Genomic DNA, 11,674 nt, shown 5'->3' with positions numbered 1-11,674 from the left:
GCCTCCTGGGTTCAAGTGATTCTCCTGCCTCAGCCCCCAGAGTAGCTGGGATTACAGCTGCCCACCACCACACCCAGCTAATTTTTTGTATTTTTAGTAGAGATGGGGTTTCACCATGTTGGCCAGGCTGGTCTCGAACTCCTGACCTCAGGTGATTCACCCACCTTGGACTCCAAAAGTGCTGGCATTACAGGCATGAGGCACCGTGCCTGGCCATACACATTACATGTATTTCATATATACTATATATATATACAAACACATTTATAGCATTAGATATAATTTCCCATTACTAAGAAGGTAATAAAAATAGTAACTTCTCAATGTCATAAAGTTTTGACAAGGAACAAATAGTATAAGGTATGTAAGAGTTTCTAGTGTTTATCATATAAAAAATATTAATAATTTTTTTAATTTTAGGCATATTTTGAAGATAACCTAAATTATTTCCCTAACAGTGGAAAATGACTCGTTTTTGCTATGACTCAAACTGTAAAGCTGAAGCGCTCACCTTCAATATCCAAGCTTGTTTGCATACTAATTACCACAACAGATGTTATACCAGCAGATTTTTCCTTAATTTAAGTCAAATAATAAGTTGTTCTAACATCAAAAGAGATAAGGTATTTCTTTTCTAAAATAACAATTCTACATAAATTTCCAATTTTGATAACAGTCTGTACTTTCAGGATAAAACAGGAGAATATTCTGTATTATAACAGAAGGGCCTCTGTGTTAATGTAGTTAATACATGTGAGAAAACTTTACTTTTTAGAATGGAAAAATTGGAATAACTCTTAATTTGTACTATTAAAATTTCTGAAGATTCAGCTACTCTCAGAAGTTTTCCTTTAATATGAAGCGTCCTCAAGCTGAAGAACACTGTCAGCTTTAACAGATTTCTATCACACTTACTTTTTTGTGATAAATGCTACAGAGTCCTCTCTCTATGTCAGGCAATTTATGTAGATGATTTTCTATCTGACCAAACACGCTAGATTCTGAATGGAGAACTTCAGATACGGCATCAAGTCGGGCATTTATTTCCCTGTGAGAAAAGAGTAATAGCAATTAACAGATACGTTAGGAATTCAGAATGCAGACATTTCCCACCATTTCCCACTCTAATGCCCAGGACTGTGACACAGCCACTTACTAGGCACAAAGGAAACTCCTTCATACTGAGGCTGTCAGGTGGGAAGGGCTTCCTGGCAAAACTCCAAGGGGGTGGAGCCATAGAAGTTCATGCCTTTGGCAACAGGCAGGAGCCTGGCCCCTCCTCCTCCTGAGTGGAACCTGGGATTACAGTCTGAGGTGGGAAGCGTACTGGTAGGATTCTCGCTCTGTCTTGGCAGAGGGTCCCTGTTTCCCTTTTTATTCCTTTTTGCCCAATAAATTCCATTTTTCTCCTCCTTCAAATTGTCTGCGAGTCTAATTTTAAATGGCTATGTGACAAGGACCACCTTCCCTCAACCCTGCTGTCTTTAGCTGAACTAAGGAAAAAGTCCTACAACAATATATCTGGTCCTTCAATGCCTCTTATTATTATCTAATCAAACAGCTGGTATTGTACAAGGAAATTCACCAGCTGGGTTTGACAAAGACAGGCTCACCAGGCAAACACACAGACTACATTTCCCAGTCTTCCCTGCAGTTAAGTATGGCCATTTACCTGAGTTATGAAGCATGGGTGGGAATGAAGTAAGCCACCTCTAGTCCCGACCCATAAAAACTTCCTGAATAAGCTTTCACATTCACCTAACCCCCTTTGCCGGCTAGGCAAGCCTGTGAGCCTCATGGTGACTCCATCAGCCTGAGTCCACAGTGGAGCAGAAAATCCACCTTTCCCCAATCTGCTACCAATTGAACTTAGATTAGCAAGAAATAAACTTCTAATGTATTTAAACCACTTAGATGGTGAATTTGTTTGTTTGCTGATAGCTTTCATTACCTTGGCTAATATAATAGATCAACAACGACCAACAAGACTACTTAGTGGTGGTGGTAATGGCTGAACTGATCAACTGTTTGAATGAAATGGAATTAGACATACTGACCCTGACCAAAGATTGAGGAGTAGCAACAGACAGTGCAGAGAATGTGACATTCAGATACGTATGAGATTAGGGTTGCAGGATTTTCCCAACGGCTACACCTTAAGTGATGAGCCAACTTAAAATGGAAACCTGATGGACTAAACGTATCCTAAATGAGAAGTGGTCCATGAAGTACCTATAAACATCAAAGGCCCACACTAGGTATAATGGCCACATGTAGTATTAAAAACTAAGATAAGTAAACATGTCTGGTGAGTAGTAGGCTCTCAGTAAGGATTTGAAGTGTTTGTAAATGAATGAATGAATACATAAGGAAGTGGATGAAAGAATGAACTGATGTTTGGGCGGGGGGAAGGAGGCATTAACCACTGAATAAACAGGACTGTCTCTCAAAATTCTGTTGACACACACAGAATATGAAGAGCAAATCTGAGGTGAAGAGCAAATTTGATATGAAGAGCAAATCTGAGATCAGGTTCCTGCCTAGATTACAATTAAACTGAGGACTTTCCAATTAGTTGAGTGCTTTTGTCTTTATTATCCTTGTAACTACCTGTGAGGTCATGCATTTTCATAATACAGAGCTTCTATACTAACTTCAGGCCTCCTTTTTGTTCCCATTTTTCTCTGGCTCATACTCTTGTATGCAGAAAGACCATTTGTTAGTACGACGTAGTAGAACAAGACAGAACTTTGTACACACAAAGGCTGGCTCTTCCATTCTCAGCAGGGTGGCCTCTGTAATCCATCTACCTCTCTCTAACTCTCCTGCCACTACTATAGTCTAAGTCAAAATCATGTGGGAACAGCCTCCTAACTTTCCTCCCCACTTCTGTCCCTTTTTCCAATTCATTCTCCACACTGCAGCCCAAGTGGATTTCCTAAAGCCCAAATCTGTTCATGTCATACCTCTACTTTAAGCTCACCCGTGACTTGCCATTCATCTTAGGTTCAAATCCAGAATCTTTAATTGTCTTACAAAACAACTGATGCCTGTTTACTCTAGGGTCTCCCTTAAGATCATGTGTCACTCTCTTCCTCCTACTCTTAAGTTCCAGTCAGACTGCGTATCTTTCAATGACTTAGTTACTCCAAGCTCTCTGACATGGAGGCTTTCTCATTTGCTGCTCACTTTGCCTAGAAGATTCTTTTCTTCTTCCCTACTGCCCATCAGCTACACTCCGTTTGGTGAACTCATACCCATTCTTCCCCTGAAAGGCCTTTACAGGCTCACTAGACCACACTTAATCCCTTTACCATCATTTCCCATGCTATCGTCTTTTTTCATAATGGTAATCATAATCGTATTTCTTCTTCAATTGGAATTTACTACTTCACTGTTTTTCCTCTAAGGCTGTAAATTCAGTGAGGACAGCAGTCATTTCTTATCCCTACATTTCAGGATAACAATTTGTGCTCAGTAAACAGTTATTCAATTCAATTTCATTCTGAAGACTACATATAAAATAAATCAAGATGAGCTGGAAAAACTAATTTTCTTTGCAAAGGATTGTTGTGATAAAATAAACCAATGTTTTACTCTAACATTTGCCCAAAATGCTACACAAATATAAAGTTTTACTTTAATAACTCACTCCTGCATAAATGAAAGATGACACCAATTGAAATAGACTAAGTTGATGCTACAGATGGTTTGAGGACTGATAAAATAATGCCATCTGTGAACGTATAAGACAGCCTACACACATAGCTACTGTCTCAAAAATTAAAGGTTTTCTGAGATACAGAAAGATACATGCAAAAGAGTTTAATAAAAATCTAAGTCATATTTATGAAGTCTACCAGAAGGTTTTTTTAATAGATAAAAAACTATAAATTTCTTAGAGACTTGAAAGGTTATGCCAAGTTGATTTGGAATCTGGGAAAACATAAAAAAAAAGGTGGGGGGGGTTATTCTAGTCTAGTGTCAACACAGGCAAAAGCAGCATTTTCACTATCAATCAGTTTGGTTTTAACCCAACTTTCTTTAAGGACTACCTCAGAGGTTAACAATTTGGGCTCAGAACTCAGGTGGCCTTGATTGAAATCCAGACTCTGCCATTTACCAATTATTTAGCCTTGCCCTAGTTTCTCTATCTATAAAATGAGAAGAACAATGGGCCCCAACCCTTGGTGTTAGTACAAGAATTCCATGAAATAATACCGGCACTTAACACAGTACCTGCTACATCATGACAACCACCCAGAAATGTTAACTGTTACCACATTGTTACAAATGTTGTTTAGTAGACACCACAAAGAACAGTATGGAAGAGGAATAAAGAGCACCCAAAATATGAGCTCAGAAATAACTATGTGTAGACAAACCTCAGGGCACATATATGTAAACAGATATTTTGTGCAAAATGGACGACAAGTGGGAATTACACAAGGAAAGCTAGTACTGGGATCTTGAGTACTAAACCTGACAAGCAGTAATGATCTGAAGTACTCCCTCTTCTGAGACTGGACAGTAGGTTGCATTGTGAAAGCACATTATAACTATTAATAATTATGGAGGTCCAAATGGGCAGGGAGAGAGTAAAAGGTATATGGCACTGTTTACCACCAATTTCTCATCACTGGGTTAGCTATAATTCCATCTTTATCTGCTATACGAAGATCAGAATGGAAATGAGTAAGAATGACTATGCTTTTAAAGTTTAAATAATTCACATACGGTAGAATTGTTCTTTAATGTGTAGTAACAAGACCTTCCAAATAATAGTAATAAAACAGTATGTCAGGGCACAGAATAGAGAATTATTATTTTAGTGCAATTAATGACAGTGATGGGGTGAAAGCAACAGGAAACAAAACTGGAAGAAGCATCGTCAACTGGATGATGATAAAGATACTATTCCAAGATGCCCAATAGTATTCTATGGGTGATATGACAATATTATACAACTTAAATAACTGAAGAAAGGCACTTGAGTCATTTCATTCCATATACCAAACAAACAAAAAGACAAGGTCCTGGGGATGAAAAGATTCATCTTTACTACCAAAGACCCAAGGACTAAATGTGAGTGTCACTGGAGTCCTTCACATTTGAAGATGAATGAGGTGCGAACATTAGTATCTACTGTGTGTGGCTGTCACTCAGAAACCATGAGTGTGACCTACAGCTATTGTCAGTGGTGGAGTCCGTACCAACTGGTTGCTACTGTGAAAACGCCTCTACAATTCAAACTTAAGGTTATTTTGTACAATTAGATATATTGAATAAGATCTAGTATTTGATAGTTCAACAGTGTGACTACAGCCAACAATTTATTGTACATTTAAAAGTAAAAGTGTATAATGGGAACATTTGTAACACAAAGAAATGATAAATGCTTGAGGTGATGGATATCCCATTTACTCTGATGTGATTCTTATATATTGTAAGACTGCATCAAAATCTCTCACATACCCTTAATATACATACTTACTCTGCACCCACAAACATAAAATATTTTTTAAAAAGTTATCTGGTGGGGGGTGGGGAGCTGAAATACAAACTGCTGGGGGTGTATTTTTTGTTTGGTTTGGTTTTATTGAAAAGTTTGGTTTTAAAGACAATGACACAAAACAAGTAAACCAAATTTAGACATTAACACACTGGTCATGTGAAATGGCTAAACGAACTGCCTAAATAACTTTGTCTCAGAAACATGAACCATAGGCCCTTTCCTAGGATCTAAGCATCATTAGATTTATCTAACTTCACCTTTCACATACACCCTTCATTCTTACGTTCAATGAACAATTACTGAGCGCTTACAAAGTACTAACTATACAAAGTGGTAGACATTAGGGCTATAATTGTTAACAAGAGAGCTTTGCTAGTCTACAAAGAATTTATACTCTAGTGATGAATAGTAAAACTTTTAAAAAAGCATTAATAATAATAATATAATAAGATTATAACTGGGATATGATCTAAGTACAATGAGAACACAGGCCAGGGGCATCTCACAAACAAATGCAGTTTTAAGATCAGGGAGGATTTCCTGGGGTTAGCTACTGAGTAAAAGATTAGCTGGTGTCTACAAAAGATTAGTGGAAAATGGAGGGTGAAGGTTTGAAAATGTGACCACAGGAGTGGGATCCAAGGCTAATAGTTTGGATGCACATAAGAACAGTGGCAGGAATACCAGAGGAAAGCTACTTCAAAAATCCAGGGAAGCAACGCTGAAGACCTGACATTGTACAGAGAATATGGGAATGGAGAAAAACATGCAGTGTTAAGAAATATTGAGGTAAAATGAACAGTTGTGGCTAGACAAAGGAGGGAAACAAACGAATATGTTGGGTAATGAGATGCACTATGCCAAGCTTGTTCAACTCGCAGCCTGCAGGCTACAAGCAGCCCAGCATGGCTTTGAATGAATGCAGCCCAATGCAAATTCGGAAACCTTCTTAAAACATTATGAAATTCTTTTCTGATTTTTCTTAAGCTCATCAGCTATCATTAACGTGAATGTATTTTATGTGCGGTCCAAGACAATTCTTCTTCCAACATGGCCCAGGGAAGCCAAAAGATTGGATACTCCTGCCCTATGCCATCCACAAATATCATGCTCAAAGCTGTACAGATTATGAAGATGCATTACTTTGTTTATACAATTATATCTTAAAAGAGATACTTTGAATATTTACATTGCTGCAAAGAGTAAATTATACATTAAGCTTTAAAAGATTTTTATCATCCCTGTTCCAATAAGGCAACATTTTGCCAAAAAAGTACAATTCACTCTCTTTAAAATATTAAATAGAAAATTTTTCTGACTTCATTATCACTTTAGACACAAACCTGAGCCTTTGAAAAAAAAGCATTAATATGAATTCTACTTGTGGTAATGGTGGCAAAAAAATTTCCAGACCATCCTTCCACTCAGGACAATTTTAAAAGCCAAATGAAACATAAAACTATGTTTACAAAAACATTAAAGAACAAAATGGTAACTCAAGACTATATGAAAATCTAAAGGAAAGTGAGAACCCAGATAAACAATCTAGCAGTCAAAGTTGGTTTTGTACTGAAGGGACATGCCAGAAAAATCAGCCGTGAAATGAGCTGGCCTCAGAGTAAGGATGAACTCGCTATCTTGTTTAGTGTTATTTAGATGGACTGCAACATCTTAAGCATCATACTTGAATTAAGATGGTCCCAGACCAGTAATGCCACCAGAAACCTTACAGAAGGAAAGAAAAATCATCTCTGGGAGAAGGCATCTTCATCTTAGCCCTCTCATTATTTCTAGAAATTTCCAAATAACATAAGCAGTACATAAACAATGGTAACCAAGCACAAAAAGAAACCAGATGAGTAAGAATCAACAGAAATAATAGAAAATAGGAAGAGACACACAAACTACCAAACTATTGGAAAAAACAAATGATAAATATTAAATGAACCCAAAAGAAAGTAAAAAAAAACCATAGAACAGTTAGAAAAATCAGAAAGCAAATCAATTATGTAATTTTCATCGCTTTTACAGGTGATCTTTCTCTGCTGTCTCTTTGTAAGACTTTATTTCTGATTTACTGTTGTGGAGTTTCACCATGATTCACCAAAATATAGATTTCTTGTTTGTTTCAATCACATTTTGAATTCATTGTGCTTTCTAAATCTAAGGATTCATATCTTTCATGAATTATGAGAAATTATTCTTTATCACCTCTTTGAATATTGTCTTTCTTTCCATTCTTTCTAATTTTCTTTTCTTCTGGAAATCTGATGAGGATTATGTTACACTTTCTAATTGTGGATCTGTAGTTCAATCTCTTACATCTTCTATCACACTGTCACTCTATGCTACATTCCAGATAATTTCTTCAGGTATTATCTTGCATTTCAGTTATTTCCTCTATTCTTGTTTAACCCATTTACAGTTTTTGTTGTTGTTGTTGTTGTTGTTGTTTTGTTTTCTTTCTTTCTTGTTGGAGTATAAGGTCCATTCTTATTTTATTTAAATAAATTTTTTAAATTTCAATAGTTTTTGCAGCAGAGATGGTTTTTGGTTACATGAATGAGTTCTTTAGTCCATTCAGTTTTAAAGAATTGCATGTGGTTCCTTTTTAAATCAACCTGAGCCCTTTTGATAGTATTTATTTTCTATGCTCATCTATTTTATTCTCTTTTGTATTTTTTTTTTAAGTTGGTGATTTCTATGAGTACAATCAGCCTGTTTAAAGTAAATTTCACAGCTTGGAAATTGCCAGACCACACAGATAATATAAATTGAAACTGAAAATCTATGAGGGAGGGCCTGTGGTTAAAAATTCTTAGAAACATTTTCCCTAAGTAAGAATACGTCAAGGCCGGGTGCAGTGGCTCATGCCTGTAATCCCAGCACTTTGGGAGGCTGAGTGGGGTGGATCAGCTGAGGTCGGGAGTTTGAGACCAGCCTGACCAATATGGAGAAACCCCATCTCTATTAAAAATACAAAATTAGCCAGCTGTGGTGGCGTAAGCCTGTAATCCCAGCTACTTGGGAGCCTGAGGCAGGGGAATCCCTTGAACCCGGGAGGCAGAGGCTGTGGTGAGCCAAGATCATGCCATTGCACTCCAGTCTGGGCAACAAGAGCGAAGCTCTGTGTCAAAAAAAAAAAAAAAAAAAGGTCGGACATATTTGTCGGACATATTTGTCACCTCTCTACTGAAACCACAGTCCTTTGAATATCTCACATTACTATAGACTCCCTACCTTAAGTGGAGCCAAGACCCTGTCTCCTGTCTCCCACAAAGCAATTAAACCCCAATCCTTTTGATTACTAAGATCTGCAAGAGTCCAGAGGGCAGCTGCAGCAGTCAATTCACTTTCATTTCCAGTTCCTTTTTCAATCTGTTCCTTGAGTTTTTCCCTTATGTTTTAAATACAGATTCAGCAATATCCTAAAAGGATGTTTGTTATGCTTGATCCAGCATATTTAGTTATTTCACATAGGGAGATATTTTATGACATTAAAACCACAGAAAATAAAGTCTTCTTATAGCATTTTTGAAGAGAAAGATTTGGAAAATCCTCAATAAAGGCATAAAGATGGAGAAAGATAAAACAGAAAAGGCCAAAAAAGAAAGATATTTATCTCCTTATCCTCATTCTCTCCGATATTCCTCCCTCTCAGCCCAAATGAAAGCTGCCATTTGCTGCAGGTCATTTATGCAGGTCTAGAGCTCACTGAAGGGGTCCTGATGTGGAAGAACAAAGCAGAGGCCACTTAAAAGTTCCTGGATGTTAGCTAATCCCTACGCACTGGCAGTTGGGGCAGATATTTGGGTGAGAAGCACTTGGGTTTATTTTGTTCTTAGCAGCAGCAGTTCCTCCTTTCATCTCTCATTCAACCCAGCAGAGGAAAGAGGCACGAGGTCAGTCCCACCCAAACACAGCTCTCAAATGTGCACCACCTGCTACTCTCTCTTCCCATTTCCAAGCAGTAATGAATCCCCGGGAGCTGAGTAAACCAGAGTCACTGCAGGTGAACACTCTGTTGGCGGCTCATGGAACGTGGGAAACCACAAAGAATACATAGGACTTCCCAGTGTAGCTCATTTTAAGAAGTTCCAGAGTTAAAAGTAATGTTCAGTTTTGTTAATAAAAAGCAAATGTTAAGTGGAAGGAAATATGTAACATTCTATTACTTCATCATTTGGGTCAAGATAATAAATTAGAAATACAACCATTAATACTCCAAACATGGGTTTACCAAAACAAAAGCCATTTAATGTAGAATACATTGACCACTAAAATGTACTTAATGCATTAGAAAGTCATGCAAAAATGCAGTCAAAGACCTATTTCCTAACATGAACCATCTTCTATTCCCTTAATTATTTATGTGATTTAAATGTTAAGAATTAACTTAGCATGCTGAATTTCCTTGAGCAGTTTTCTAAAAATTTAATGTAACTTATAAAGGTATTACTCATTTGCCCTAATTGTGGTATTGAGTTACAGAGTAACAGGTAAGTATTTGATTTTAGGTACAAAACCTTCCACTACTTTTATCTCCGTCTCCTTACTAGTAGATTATACCTTGAACAGATTAGACTAGAAATTCCTTGAGGCTGGGAACACCACTTTGTCATTGAGACTGAATAATACAAAATTTAAAATAACTATCTTATACTGCTAAGGGAAAACAGCCAAGTACAAAGCACTGGGTATATTACAGCTCCATCTATGCAGTAAGGGAGAAAGAGATTTCAAATATATGTATATACATACATACATACATACATACATATAATTCATATTTGCTTTTTTAAGCTAAAGATTTCTGGAAGTATACACAACAAAGTAATAACCATGATTACCTAGTGGGACTGGGCAGATGTGGGGCAGGAATGATAAGCAAACATTTTACCGTGTAACTTTCCACATTTTTAAACTTTGAAAGTATGTGAAGATACTGCCTGTTCAAAAGTTCAGATAATTTTTTAAATGCTAAGAAGAACGTACAATTGAATTAAAACAACAAAAGCCATCTCTGGCAACAGACTGCTAGGCATTCACCAAACATTTTTTCTTATTCCCTGAAAAACAAGCAGACATTTGTCAGCCCCGGTGCAGTAAAGTACGACTGTCGGAATGCGTTCTTCTGCTTTTAATCAGATTCAAGCAGAAGAGCTATGGGCCAATGCAAGGCCTACCTCACATAAAAATCATAAACATGTATCTTCCCTGCTCTTTCTCCTTCCACTGGGGTACGTCAATTCCCAAGATGACGTTCTAAGCTACATGTTTAAGACTGAAGAGCCTCTGGGATTCCTAAATGCTTATGTGATGAGAGCCTCATCTCACCCCCAATCTGGAAAGGCCACCTCACCCCCAATCTGGAAAGGCCATGGATTGCTTATGCAAAGGAAAAAAAAAAGAAGAAATTAACTTTCACTCCATTAGAGCCATTAGACTTTTTGGGGTCTTTCTGTTACCAGCTAGGTTTCCTAACCAATGCATTGCCTTTTGTGTAACACATTAGCGTGTACTTAGTCAATCACAATGTGAGATTGAGCCTCCTCAATTCCCAGAACTTAGTCAAGTTTACAGCATTAAATAAAAGGGACCACAAAAGACATTCCTCAATTGTTCATGGTTATATTATTTTGAGAGGGCGCACACAAAGACTCTACCTACTCACCAGCAGTCCTTGCAAAGTCATCCTTCATTCCTGACAGTAGCTACAGGCAAAAGAAAACACAGGCAAGTACCAGCTTCAGGAGAAGAACTGGCCTGGGAAGATCCTGGAAATTGACAGCATAAGCACCCAGCCTCCTCCCTGCCATCCCTGGAAGGTTAGGTCATCTGATGACTGCCTTCTCTTTCTAATGCAAGATGTGGTAGAAAACACTCTCTCAAGTTTAACATGGGCTTTCTAGACAGATGTGCATGGGTCTCACTTTCACCTGATTATGATGAAAGTGAAGGTCCAATAGCAGTACAATATAAAAAAATTCGTGTGTATATATTTTCTGTATAATTTTTAAAAAATAAAGTATTGTAAATTTACATGTAAAACATCAGCCTAACCTATATTTCTATCCCTTTCCTAATTTCCCAGAAGTTATCATTGTCCTGACTGCCTTTGTGACGAGAAAAACACCACTTCTATTTGAACCTCTAAAC

At 37.4% G+C, this 11,674-nt stretch overlaps 1 protein-coding gene across 5 annotated transcripts in view; it reads right to left on the bottom strand.

Annotated features, from left to right (window-relative positions):
• MSH3 (mutS homolog 3) overlaps window positions 1–11,674 on the bottom strand; it is a 226,200-nt gene that overhangs the window by 112,304 nt on the left and 102,222 nt on the right. For all 5 annotated transcript variants that reach the window (XM_017507523.2, XM_017507543.2, XM_017507530.2 and 2 more), the window contains one exon: window positions 916–1,048. In XM_017507523.2, the coding sequence (XP_017363012.1) occupies window positions 916–1,048 (133 nt within the window). The remainder of the gene's footprint in view (window positions 1–915; window positions 1,049–11,674) is intronic.

Source organism: Cebus imitator, unplaced genomic scaffold, assembly GCF_001604975.1.
Source record: "Cebus imitator isolate Cc_AM_T3 unplaced genomic scaffold, Cebus_imitator-1.0 Scaffold16, whole genome shotgun sequence".
NCBI lineage: Eukaryota > Metazoa > Chordata > Mammalia > Primates > Cebidae > Cebus > Cebus imitator.
The sequence above is the reverse complement of the archived record's forward strand: the minus strand, read 5'-3'. Positions and strand labels throughout refer to the sequence as shown.